A 13,528-nucleotide genomic window follows, 5' to 3' on the forward strand; every position below is an offset into this window, starting at 1 on the left:
CCCCCCGCCCCCCCGTCTTTATGGTCTAGGCCCAGGCCCAGGCCTGCTCGGTGCCCGTGGCGCCTGGCGTGGTGCGGTCTTCGGGGGCTGCGTGTCATACCTCGTCATTTTAAGATGCGTTCTTCAGAGAGTCACAGAGGACACGTGCACCCAGTGTGCTGCATGCTGGGGTGCAGAGGCGTGCACATCCAAGCCCGTTTCTGGGGCTCCCCTCCTGATGACGCAGCAGGAGGCAGCCCCGGGGCCTGGACCACGTTCAATGACCGGAGACTCGAAGACGCCTGAAGGTCCCGATGTGGTCCTGCGTGTTTGACAGGACGTTTTTGGACTTGAAAATCAGTGGGCTAGATGCGGGGGTGTCACTCTTTGTGTAAAGGGCTAGCTAGGTGTGTAGTCACATGGGGTCTCTCATGCACATTCTTTTTATTTCTATCACTTGAAGTCTCAGACCCATTCTCAGCTGGCGGGGAGTAGAGGAAGTGGCTCCAGTGGCCATGGTTTGCGACCTGGCCTGGCTCGAGGAAGCGCCCTCCCAGGCCATGTTGCGATGATCAGCTTTGGACTGGTATTGGGCTGGGGGGCGGGATGCAGTTAGGTCATGAGTTCACAGGCTGCTCCTGTCACCAGCAACTGTAGGGGTGATTCGGCTTAAGACAAGGGACAGCAGCAGAGTCTCTGGGAAGCGTCGCAGGCATAGAGCCTGGTGACTGTATGAGGGGTGAAGCTCGCTGGGACAGCTTCGTTCAGGGTCAGCCCCAGGGGCGTTTGTGGTGGCTGCCACCTGCACGTGCAGCATGACACCACCGCCCTTCCTAACGCGATCCGCAGCCACCCTTACTCTCAAGTTGAGTGGACAATTAGCTTGAAAGCCAGTGTGTGACGAGCCCACGAGTGTGGAAGCTGTAAGGGACACACGTGCTGGGCCCTCGCTGTCGGCGGAGGATTAGGGGATTTCCGTTTCTTCTTGTGTCGCACTGTCCCTCCCCTGCACGGGCCAGAGCCCCCAGCGTGGGTGCGGTCGGCGCTCGCAGGGGCGGCACGTGGGCCTGCTCAGCTTGTTCTCGATCTCACGGGAAAGTGTTAGGCGTTTGCCACAGACGTTCTGTGTCAGAATGAGCGTTTTTATCCTGGAAGAATTTTGTCAAATGCTCTTCTGCATCTATTGAAATGATCATTGAGGGTTTCGTCCTGTAGTCTATTATTACTTGATTTGCAGATGTTAAACCAACCTCGCACTCAGTCGTGGATGGATCATTCTTTGTACATGTTGCTGGAGTCACTTGCTGATACCTCTCGAAGGCTCATAATGTCCTTGGCTCGCTCCGTTTCCCGGTGACGCTGCTCTCGTGGGACGGCCGCGGAGTGTGCCTCTCCGCCCTGCGCTTCCCAGTGGGGGTGTGCCTGCCGGCCGTTGGGGAATGCCTGCTCAGTTCTTTTGCTCATTTTTCCTGTTGTCTGTTTTTAAAAATTGATTTGTAATATTAAACCTAATGTACTTAGCCGCACATGTTGCATATATTTTTTGTCTTTTAAAGTTATTTATTTTGCCACATAAATGTTTAAAACGTTTTGGTAGTTAAATCTGTAAAGCTTTGCTTGTGTGATTCCTGGTCTTAATGTTATGCTTAGAATTAAGAAGTCCTCGTTTTAGGATTATCACATTTTCTCCTAGCGCTTTTATGATTTTGTTTTGTATTTGATCATTTACTCATTGATTTATGTTTACGATAACCTTTTAGCCCCAGCCATTAGCCACTTGTCTCGTTGACTGTTTCATTCACTATTCTCTCTTCCTACTGATTGGAAGTGTCCCTTCGTCCTGTACTATATTTTTATTTTTTACACGGGACTGTTTCTTGTCTCATAAATACATTTAGTGAAAAAGTTTAGAATTTTCATAGGCAGTAGTAGGTTTTCTTTCACAGAATCATGTTGTGACCCATCAGTATAATTACCTGTCGTACCAGGTGTTTTAAAGCCGGCACTCGTGGGGATCCGGGGACATGCGCTGTTGGTGGCACCGGGAGGAGCAGTCCGTCGAGAAGGGCAGAATGGCACTGTTCGCGCTCCGTGAAACGCCGCTGTTTGTAATCGGCGCCATTTCGCCGTCGTGAGATTGTTCTTTGTCAGGGTTTCTCAGCCGCCGTGGAGGACGATAGCCAGAAGTCGGGCGTCGCCGACTCACAGAGCCCTCGGTGTGAGGGCCACGAGAACGTGTGTGCGGTCAGAGCCGTGCTGCGTTATCATCGTTTTTGCCGTGTGTGTAACCAGCGCCTCAGCCCGCGGGGATCAGATCGGAGTCCCGGAGCCACGTTCATCCGAAGGATTCCGCCGAGATTCCGTAGCGCCCCGTCGCACGTCCCACAACGTTCTGTCTCAAACAGCTGGTTTTCCCGAGGAGCTAGACTTCGACTGTGCACGATGTGTGTGTGACGTCAGTACATTCCTCCCAGGAATTTGGGGTCCCCACTCCCCTGGCAGGTCCCGGTGGCCCTTGTCCAGGCCATCGGTTTGACATCCGGCTCTTGCCTGCTGCCTCTGGTCCCCCTCGGACCCCAGCCTCACAGCGAGGGCCCCGGTGTGTGGGACACGCTCGCCCCGCTCGTCCTTCCTAGGTCTTGGCTGTCCCGAGCACCGCCGAGCCTTTGGAGCCGTTTGGCTCGTTCGGCTGGAACGTTTACACTCCGAGGCTGAGGCGGAAGGACGACCCCAGGGCTTGCTGTGTGTTCCTTCGGCCCCCGTTTTTATGCTGCGGGGAGCTGTCGAAACGGTGAAAACCGTCTAAAGTGGTCACTGGGTTTGGGATTTATTAAACATTTAAAAATCGTAAAAAGGTAAAAATTCCAAGTGAACTTTTTCTTCCTAATGTCAACCTTTTTGTGTTCTATGTGGAATTAATGGCTTTTTGTTGTTTTCGGTAGAAAATTTATGCTGTTCGAGGGGTCGTGATATTTTTCTCTACTGAGCAGTTGACTTTCATCCTTCTGGAATCCTAACTGGTAGAAAGAGCGGACGTCCCTGGGGCCCGAGCAAGGCCAGGCAGCAGTGTGCGAGCGTGTCTGCACAGCTCGGGGACCTGGCTGACGTCGCGTGCTGGCTGGCTGTCCCTGTCATAGGAGGAAGGCAGGTTGTGGCTAACGGCATGTCACCTGGGCATCTTTTGGGTAGTATCACCTCCTTGGAGGTCAGAGAGGATCTCGTTTAGCTGGGCGTCGTCACCCTGAGCTCCTGGTTTGGACCTCGCCGGCCCATCGAGGTTCGGAAAGCAGTGGAGGTTCGCATGCCTTATGGTTTTCTCATAGCTCAGGATACTGAGGATCAGCTCAGTGGCTACTGAATTCCTTGGTCTGGAAGCGGGACATTCAGTGGGTGGACTTGGCATCTGTTTCACGGTCCATGTCTTTGCCCAGGTTCAGCTCTGTTGTCAGCTCCTTAGGTGTGTGGACGCAGCCGGGAGGACTGTTCTGCCTGTGTCTAGGACACGCGGTCCCTGAGACGGTGACGCAGCATGGCTGGGTGTCAGTCTCAGGCCGGTGGGCTCCGCCCCTGCAGAGTGCGGGCTGGGTCGGGGGAGAGGTTCTTCCCCTCAGAACTGGAATGGCGGCGCCCTGCTTAATGGGTGTGGCACGAATTGACGTGAAAAGGGTCTGCAGTCATTCTTCCAAGATAGTTTGTAAGTGGTTTGAGCTTAAAAACGGAGGAGAGAGACCCCTCAGTTTAGGAGCCCTGCCGAGACACATGGCACATCATTTGTGAGAGGGAAAGGAGAGAGGCTGCCTTTAATTTTAGGCTTTGTCCCTTCTTTCATAGCTATTCCCAGAGAAATGTCCAGAGAACTACACATAGCAGTAAGTGAAGTGAAGACACAGCTCCCAGGCTGTTCGTAGCCCTGAGACGTGGACAGTGTCCCCACAGTGGGGTCTCTGCAGCCTCTACTGTGATGAGATGGATTCATTTGCTCCCATAGTCAAAGAAAGATGGTCACCAGCAGCATGCGTGGTGTCCCAGTTTATAGTCTGTTAGTTATACATTTATATTTGCACTGAAAATGTTGGGAAGTTTATGCACAAATGTTAAAATAGTTGGCTTATGGATAATTTTCACTTTAAAATTTTTCCCAATTTTCCTTAAAGACCCAAATTATATGGTAATAATGAATTTCTCTTTTGAAAATCAACCCTGTTCAGGCAGGGTCTGCCTTGCCTGCCTCCGCCTTGCGTACGCTGCCTGCAGGCGGTTTGATGTGGACCCTCCCCGCGCTCTCCCTTCAGCTTAATAGAGGGTCTTTGAACCCACCGAAGATACATAGTATTGTTCTATGTGTGTTGCATTTTTTCTGTTTACAAAACTTTTCCTTTTCTTTTGAAATACTGCCTAACAATAGAAAAGTTGCAAGTATGATGAATGATTTTTCGTGAGCCATTTGAGATTAAGTCGCCACCCAGGTGCCCCATCGCTCCTGAGTATGTTAGTGTGTTTTCCTTACGAAGACATTCTTTCACTGAACATGAAGACATTCTTTCACCATCAGGACGTTAACAAATATCTTTAAGAAATACATGGTGTCGTGCTGTTAGCACTGTTATGCTATGTCCCTTTTTTTACTAAACATTATTTTCTGCTTTCGCTATTGTGCATACATCTCTCCTTTTGCTGTTTTATTGAAGATGTACATGATTCCACCTGTAAGGTCATGTTTGCACATTTCTCACTCCCACCCCCGATTTTTCTTTATTTTGATAAAATAGACATACATTTTTAGCATCTTAAGAGTACTTTTTGGTGGCGTTAAGTACATTCACCATGTTGTGCAACCATCATTACTATTTCTAAATCATTTCATCACCCCTTGTAGAAACTCTGTACCCATTAAGCAATAACTTCGCCTTTCCTCTTCCTGTCTCCGTGAATTTGCCTGTCTAGATGTCGACCTACCTATCCATCTACCCACCCATCCGTCCACCCGTTTATTCATCCATCCATCCACCAGCCCTCCCGCCCTCCCTCCCACTAACCCATCCACCATTCATCCATCTATCATCCATCCATCTATCCATCTCATATAAGTAGAATTACGTAAGATTTGTCATTTTGTATCTGGCTTACTAGCATAATGTTTTCAAGGTTCATCCATGTTGTAGGATGTGTCCGAACTTCATTCCTTTTCGTGGCTGAATAACATTCCATTGTCTGTATATACCACACCTTATTTATTTGTCCATCTGTTGAGGAACACACGAGCTTTTCCCATCCTGTGACTGCTTCGCATAGTGCCGCGGTGATCACGTTGCACAAGTATGTGTGTGCGTGCCAGTTGTCCGTTCTTTGGCGTGTGTCTCTAGGAATGGAATTGCTGGGTCGTGTGGTAGTTTTTTATTTCACTTTCTGAGGAACCGTCGGCCCGTAGCCGCGTCGTTTTGTATTCCCGCCAGCAGTGCACAAGGGTTTCGCTTTCTCCACATCCTCATGCACACTTGTGGTCCGTCCCTCTGATGATGGCCGTCCTGGGGGGCGGGAGGTGGCGTCTCATGCTGGTTACTGTGACGGGCTGGCGCCGCCCCGCATCCGGGACCAGCTCTCCGTCTGCTCGGCCCGGCCGTTTGTCCTCTCGTTCCTCTAACACGGGAACTTTTAAAATTGGTCTCTCCCCGCAATGTAAATGAAGCATGTTTACCGAGACTCACAGGAAATTCTGGTTCCGTTGAAGTGCAGAACAGGCAGAACCCATGAGAAGGCCGGCCGGACCCGGAGGGCTCGGGGCTCGGAGGGCGCTGCTCCAGGCGGGCCCCCCGCCGGCAGCCCCGAGCTCGGGCGCACGCCCCTGCCCGGTGCTGGTGGCCTTCCATCGTGGCCTTTTCCCAGCCAGCTCCTCCTTGTTCTTTAGGAAGGAGTTCTTACAACACGAAACAGCGAGGGCGCCCCTCGGGGTGGGAGTTGTGTCTGGGAAGGGGGCGGGCGACCCCGCACTTGCACCTGGCGTGTGCCCCCCGCATGTGTCAGGCAGTGAGTGGCGTCCGCTTCGGTGAGGCCCTTGGGCCCTTGAGGAGGAGCTGCTGATGAGGGAGTGGACGCGTGGCCGGCCAGGACACGGTCAGAGGACGGCCTCGGGGGACGCCCGAGATTTGAGCGTCCAGCGGCTGTGGCAGGCTGGGAGGGGGCGATGGCGCCTCTCGCCTGGGCCTCTGGACCACGTCCCTCCTTTTGGTACCGGGGACAACCAAGTTTTTCAAAAAGCGAGGTGCTAACAGGGCTTTTAAAAAAGGAAGCGGCCGCCACTGTCGGGGGCGGTGGGAAGAGGCCTGCAGCCTCCTCACGGTCCCCTGAGTGGGGCTTGGACCGTCGTGGCCATCCCAGGCACGAGGAACGCGAGGCCACGTCGGGCAGCCCAGTCCCAGGCTGGCCGGCGGTGCAGCTGGGCCGTGAAGCGCGCGCCGTGGAGTTGGCGCGGCGGCCTCGCGCTGGCCCCCGCCTGGCGCTGGCCTGGGGGATGTTGGGGGCCCTTTTCTCTGAACCAGGCATCTTTTGTATTTTAGCTCGAGTTTGACGTTAGAATTTCATGAAGAATTTAAATTTCCATCACATACAAAAATAGACAACTTACAATCACACAGTTGTCAGGATTTTGTCACTTGGTCCCTTTCTTTCTCTTTTTGGTTGCTCAGGTGTCTTAAAGCGTACCATGGGTGTCATGAAATTCTCACCCCTGAACTTTGAGTATGTAGCTTAAAAAAATGCAGACTTTTTTTGTATAACTTTGATGTTTATATACCTGGCAAAATTTACAGAAATTTTTCGCTACCACCTAAGCATTTTCAAAATTTCCTCCAGTTGGGTCAGAATGTCACTGTGCGGCTGTCTGGTCCGCATCGGGCCCCAGCACGGGGGTGGGTCATCGCCCCGGCAGTCTCCCCTCCGCTGTGTCTGTCGCTCACCGCCCTGGGCGCTCAGGAAACCGTGTCCCGCCTCTGCGTTTCTGTTACCGGTTCTCCAGGGCCCGCGTCCTTGTGAGCCATGGAGCCTTTTTCCGTTTTGTGTCGATAACCTAAGGTAAACCACATGGTGCCACACCGAGTGACTCCCCCGTGTTACATGATGTAAAATCTTGTTGACGGTGAGGACGTGAGAGCGAGATGTCGATGGGACTGAATCGGTTCCGTCAGGTGAGTCGTGGTGTGCCGAGTCACGGTGATACAAGCCGGGCTGGCGGTGGCCAGGCCTGCGTGCCTGCGCCCAAGGCAGTCGCACCGCTGACCGCTGCGTCCCGGTAGCCCCATTGTCCCTGCTCTGTGCCCGTCTGCCAGTGAGGCGTTCAGCTTTCTGGTGGGGTGCAGGCGCTCACGTCCGTGCATTCCAGTGAAGGCTGTGCTCTCTGGGTCCTGCTGGCTTGTGTGCCTGCGAGCGCTGAATGATGCCAGTCCCTGCACTGTCACGTGGACACCCCTCTGCCGAGGTGCTGCAGTGTAAGGTCCCATAGAAGGCAGGTGTCACCAGCCTTGACTGGGTCAGTGACCAGATCTGGCAGTCATTCTTTGCGAACTCAGGAGCCTGAGGGGTGAACATGTAGGACCTTGGCTTGTTCGTGGTGGAGAGGCACACGTGTGCCGTCTCCACCACGGGCAGATCGACTCAGGAGACCGTGCGTGGCCGCACTCCCGGGCGGTGGCCTCGGAACAGATGCCTACTCTGGCTCAACACTCACCAGTCCATCTGGCTGGCCTGTTCTGGTCGTGGCCGATTTGGGTCCATGGCACATCTCCATCTGCAGGCTCTCGGGGAGCTGGGAGCAGAGTGGGAGGGCGCCTGCCCGTCTCTCGGGAGACCAGGCTGTGTGGCTCAGGCCTCGGCGCCCGGCTGGGCCAGCTGCCCCCTGAGTTCGCCGAGCGCCAGATCTGGATTGTGTTTGCTCTGACCCCGGAGGAGGCCCAGGCAGGAGAAGATCGCTGTCCCAGCTGTCTGCTACTCGGCACCCTGCTCCGGAGCTCCGCGCGTTACCTGCCAAGACGGTGACCGCTGACAACCCCTCCTGGAGGCCAGCAGGTCTCCAAGGACACAGAGCGATGGCTTCTTTCTGCTCCGTGGGCCCGGGGCCTCGGCCGGAAGACTCGAACAGCAGGAGTGGGTCACCAGAGGCTCGCTCCCTCGCACTGCTGGCAGTCCCCGCAGGCGATGTGGGCCCCTTCTGTGCCCTGGGCTGCCCACAGCGTGTGGCTGGGTGGCCCGTGCTGAGGCAGTGTCCTGGCCATAGGCTTCCCAGAGCTCACTCACGCCACAGCCTCGGCCAGGCCGCTCCAGTGGCCCGTCAGTACAAGGCGAGGGGACACAGCCTGCCTCCCAGTCCGCGGGACGTGGGGTGCTGGGCTGTGTGCTGCTCTGGCGGCTTTGGGGAACCGTAGCAGCGGGAGCGTGGTGAGGCGGCCGCGAGGAGGTCGCATACCTCCGGTCCCCTCCTCGGCGGAGGCCAGCTAAGCGCTACGCGGCAAACGGAGAGGGAGTTTGCTTTGCATTTTAGAGTCCCATAAATGGAGATTCTGGGGCTACTTTGTGTGTTAATTGTTTTCCACTTTTAGGAACTAACTCACCTTTTCCTGCCAAGGGAAAAATAAAAAGACAGAGTGAAAAGGAGACCCGTCCACTGTTGACAGGTTCACCCTTTCCCTCCCCACCCCTTTTTGATAGTTAGCTTATGAAATTGGTGTGTGGAAAAGAGTCTAAAATTAGGGGGTGGACGGAGCGCGCTTTGTCCCCAAAGGCCCCTGGGCCGGAGCCGCGCCCTGGCTCTGAGCGCTGGCGCTTGCTGTCAAGTCCCGCGTTGGCGTCAGCGTCGGCGTCAGCGTCGGCGTCGGCGCGCTTCTGCAGGGGACGAGGCACCACTGGCCCAGCTCTCGGGCGGGGCTGCAGCAGGATGCGGCCAGGGGCAGGTCGGGATGTGACGTTGGTCTTATTCTGGCCCGAACCAAAACATCTCCACTCGGAGGGCGAGAAGGCCCTTCTCGTCTGCCGAGTCCGTCGGCCGCTGTGACGTGGCCGCCGCGAGAGGAGTCAGCGGACAGCCCAGTGAGCAGTGCGCTCCCTGCCAGAGAAGGGCTGGCCCGTCCACAGCCCCCGGCTCTGAAACGCGAAGGCAAGGTCACCCTCGCAGTCACGAAGGCAAGTTTGGCAAGTGGGCACTCAGCACAGAGAAAGGTGACTAGAGAGTTTTCTTTTTCTGAATAGCTTGTCAGCATCTTTACAGCTCAGGTAGATAGTATGCGACGGGCGGCACGCACGCACACACGCACGCACGCACACCCCTGAGAAAACGGGTGGCAGGGTAGAAACCCTTTGAGGATGGCATTTTATGTCACCGTTTGTGGCTGTGCTCTTCCAGTCAGGTTCAGGTCAAATTCTTTCTGAGCTAAGACTCATTTCTTTTAAATTTCAGGTGTGTGTAGCAGGTAAAGTGTTAACCTTCCAGACACTTGTGCCCGAAGCAGGGGTCGTGGATAAAATGCACGGCGGGCAGTGATTTGTGGCCAGGGAGGGGGGTGTCTCTGTAACATGGCTGTGAGTTTCGTGGGTTTTGCGGGGCGAGTTCCGAGGACATGGTCGCGCCCCACCGCCAGGGCCAGAAGAGGAGCCTTGGCCGTGGCCTCATCTGGGCGTGTCCCCGGGGCCCGCAGCTCTCAGGCCCAGGGTCAGAGCCCAGAGCAGGCTCTGTGCAGACTCAGCTGTGGGAGGCCCACGTGCCAGGTACTGTCGCCATCTGGCTTTTGTGCGGTTACGCTGACCCCGAGTGTGTGCTGCCCTGCGCAGCCGGCCCCGGGGCGCCAGCCTGCGCCTCTGGGACCGCTGGGGGTGGGCTGGGGGACTCAGCGCCGCGGTGACGGTCAAGCGCCTGGGACTGTTTCGTGCTTCTGGAGGGGACTCGTTGTCTCTAGAAGCCTGTTGTGGAGAGGAGACGTCTTGCTTGCGATCACTTGTCGCGGGGAGCTTGGCGTCCCCGTGAGGGGCGCCGTCCCCCGCACCGCCTGGGGAAGAGGGCGCCTGAGGTGGGGCTCGTGGTCCCGCCTCTGAGAGCAGCTTGGGTGGCTGCGCTCTGCCCTCAGCAACCCTCAGGCCGCCGCCCTGCGCCCTCTGACCGTGCGACCCGAGCAGTGGCCTCTTGCCCCTCACTCACCCTTTCCTGGATCTTGAGGAGGATGGGACTGCTTGCGCCCCAGGTACCTGCGTTGGGTGCGGACAGCAGAGAAGTCTGAGGTGACAGTGCTTCCTGTCCTACCCGCGGCCAGGCTCGGCGCTGGCTCTCTCTGGGCCTTTGGTCCCCGTACACCCAGCGCCCTGCTCATGGGCTGCCCTCCATCCTTGCCTGTGGCCAGGGTGGCCCTGCAGCCCTGCCCGCGCGTCCATGTGGGGAGCAGAGAGGCTGGCCTCACTCTAGAGAGGCCCCGCTCAGTCTCCGCCACGTGCCCCTCCGCGCTCTGCCATCAGCGGGGCTTGGCGGTGTTGGCCTCTGGCCTTGGCACACAGCATGCACGGCCGCCCCCAACCTGCCTGGTTGTGTGCGGGCTGCGCGCCCCAAAGAGTCAGGCCGATCGGGTCCCCTGCAGGCATCACAGGGTTTCCAGGGCCCTTGCTTACCTTTGAGCAGCATCAGGATGACTGTGCAGTGCTCCAGGGTGGCGGGCAGGGGCCTGCGTACCTGGGCAGAGACGCAACTCCATTCCAGAAGGCAGAAGCACTGAGGGAGGAGGCCAAGTGTCCTTGAGGTGGGTCGATGGTCCAGGTGACAGGGCGGGGTACCGCCACTGCTCCTGGGAGCCACAGGGGACGGTGAGGGAAATTAGCAGTGAGTTCAAGGTTCAGTGAGAATGTTCTCAGCACGTGTCGTGTCTTCCGGAGGAAACATTCCAGGCGTTATACGAGTGTCGGGGGAGTTTTGGGGGAGTTAGGCCCGTAGGTTCCGTGGGGGCAGGGCGCATGCCAACCCCTTGCGTCTCCTTGTCCCCCTCCCGCAGAGGCCAGGTGGAGTGCGCTGTGCTCACTTCTCTCGTCGTAGGGCAGCTCCAGGGGGCCTTGTCTGGTTCGCGTCCGCACAGGACACCAGACATCTGGCAGTTCAGGATTTCGTTGATTTGTCTTTATCCATTTCTGTAACTTTTATAGGTCGTTGGACGTTTGAAATAGTTAGCTGGCTTATTGTCAGTACCCGCAGGGCCCAGCAGCTGAGATCCCTAACTGTGCAGGCGGCCTTGTTAAAACCCGGCGCCCAGAATCACAGGCAAAGTAGAGGGTCCCCGGGACGGTTTCCTGACTGCCGTCCCTCCTGGCGGTGGCCGAGCCGTCCCTATGCTGTAGTGAACTCTTGTCCGTCTGTCAGTGTGTCAGGCGGCCAGAGGAGCCGGTGGGAAAGGCTCGGCCGCCCGTGGAGCCGTCCAGGCTGATGGCTGTTTCTTTCCAGCAGGCAGTCCCGGCGAAGGGGGAGGCGAAGCAGGATTGCTGCATGAAAACCGAGCTGCTGCGAGAGGAAGGTAAGGGCCGCGCCTCCCGCCCCCGTGCGGGGTGACCGAAGACCTGCCCCCCGTGTCCTACGCCCCGGCCCCCGGCTGCCTCGTGCTTGCACAGCTGGGATTTCTGTGTCGTTTCTCATCTCTCCCCCTCCCCACACGGACCCACGGGACGCACACAGCAGTTAGAGAAAGAAAAAGCTTATCGGAGGGCAAAAGCCAACCCTTCAGGTGACCAGAGAACTGCTGGACACGATGTCGATGGCAGCGTCATTGACATCACACAGAGCCAACACCACTCAGGTGTCCTTCACCTGCTCACAGATGGGCTGGACACTGAGGAGTGGAGCCACACCCACAGGCCGCGGGCCATGTGACTGTGTTCGTGGGACATCTCGGAGAACATAGAACTGGAACCTTGGGAACACACCCTCCCCGCCCCCCCAGGCCTTCCGTAATGCAGGCTGTGCTGCAGGATGCCGGCTGGCCGTGTCCTTCCTCCCCACTGCCCCTGACCGAAGCCTGTACTCTCCTCTTGGCGGGGGGGCGCCCTGCTGACCACAGCAGCCGCGCTGTCTGCATTCCCTGCCCCAGCCTCGTGGGGAGCCCAGCTCCTCCACGGTCCACAGTCCCTGTTGCCTTTTGTGGGCGTGAAGTGGTCTCACTGGGGTTTTGATCTGCATGTCCCTGATGGCTATTGACGTGGAGCATCTTTTCATGCGCTTGTCAGCCATTTGTGTCTTGTTTGGAAAAATATCATTTCAGATCCTTTGCCTGTTTTTAAAATTGGTTATCGACTTTGTTGTCGAATTGTCAGGATTCTTTATGTATTATATATAGATAGATGTTCTCTCTCAGATACGTGATTTGCCCGTATTTCCTCCCATTCTGTGACTTACCTTTCCACTTTCTTGCTGGTGTCCTGTGAAGTGCAAACATTTTTTAATTTTGATGAAGTCCATTTTGTCTGATTTTTCTTTGGTTTTTGTGCTTTTGATATCATTGCTTAATAGACATCAGAGATTTACGCCTGTGTTTTCTTCTTACAGTATTACAGTTTTAGCTCTTATAGTTAATTTTTATAGGAAATGAGGCAAGGTCCCGCTTCGTTCTTTTGCAAGTGGACACGTGGCTGCCCCAGCACCACTGGTGGAAAGACCCTTCTTTCCCCACTGGACTGCCCTTGCGCTCGGCTGAAATCAGTTGTGCAGGTTTGTCCTGGACTCGGTTCTGGCCACAGATCACATGTCCTCCCTGCTGCGGGACCCTCCCTCTGGTCGTTACTGCTTTGTGCTGCGTTTTGGAATGGGGGGGTGTGAGACCCTCCAACGTCACATTCTTCTTCTGTATTTTGCCTGTTCTGGGGCCCTCAACTTTTTCATGGGAATTTTAGGTCACCTTGTCAGCTCCTGCAAGTCAGCCAGCGGGATTTGCTGTGCACTGTGTGGCATCTGGAGATCAGTTTGGGGAGCGTCGCCATCTCAGCGACACGGTGTCTTCCAGTCTGTAAACACAGGGTGTCTCAGTAACGTTTCATAATTTTCAGTGCACAAGTCTTAGATGCTTTTTTGTTAAATATATTCCTAAGTATTACATTTTTGATGCTATTTCAAATGGAATTATTTTCCTTCATTTGCTCATTGATATTGTGTAGAAAAATACAGTTTGTTTATTGATCTCATATTCTGCAACCTTGTTGAGCTCATTTCTCATTTGTCATAGTTCTTTTGGCTTCCTTAGGCACTTCCCTGTATAAAGTCATGTCATCTACAAGTAGATAATCCCCCTTTATCTGAAGCCTACTTGGCTTAATGTGTGTGTAGTCACACCCCTCCGCTGCTTAGGGTTTGCATGGTAAGTGTTTTTTCTCATGCTTTAAATTTAACCTGTCTGTATTTTAAAACACGTATTTATAGTGGTTTCTTATGGACACCATATAATTGGATATTTCTTTTTTATCTAGTCTGACAGTCTCTGCCGTTTTATTCGAGTGTTGCGAACATTGATTTGTTTGTGTTTAATGGGATCTATTGTCCTTTTTTTTC

At 55.1% G+C, this 13,528-nt stretch overlaps 1 protein-coding gene across 7 annotated transcripts in view; it reads left to right on the top strand.

Moving 5' to 3' along the window:
- The window catches only part of EHMT1 (euchromatic histone lysine methyltransferase 1), a 79,719-nt gene that overhangs the window by 1,911 nt on the left and 64,280 nt on the right, over positions 1-13,528 (top strand). For 5 of the 7 annotated variants that reach the window (XM_006918137.3, XM_025051094.1, XM_025051095.1 and 2 more), the window contains exon 1: positions 11,420-11,507. In XM_006918137.3, coding sequence (XP_006918199.1) covers positions 11,420-11,507 — 88 coding nt within the window. Of the gene's footprint in view, positions 1-11,419; positions 11,508-13,528 lie in introns of those variants that run through there. The other 2 variants (XM_015594222.2, XM_015594221.2) reach the window with 1 other exon arrangement.

This window comes from Pteropus alecto, unplaced genomic scaffold (assembly GCF_000325575.1).
Source record: "Pteropus alecto unplaced genomic scaffold, ASM32557v1 scaffold67, whole genome shotgun sequence".
Lineage (NCBI taxonomy): Eukaryota > Metazoa > Chordata > Mammalia > Chiroptera > Pteropodidae > Pteropus > Pteropus alecto.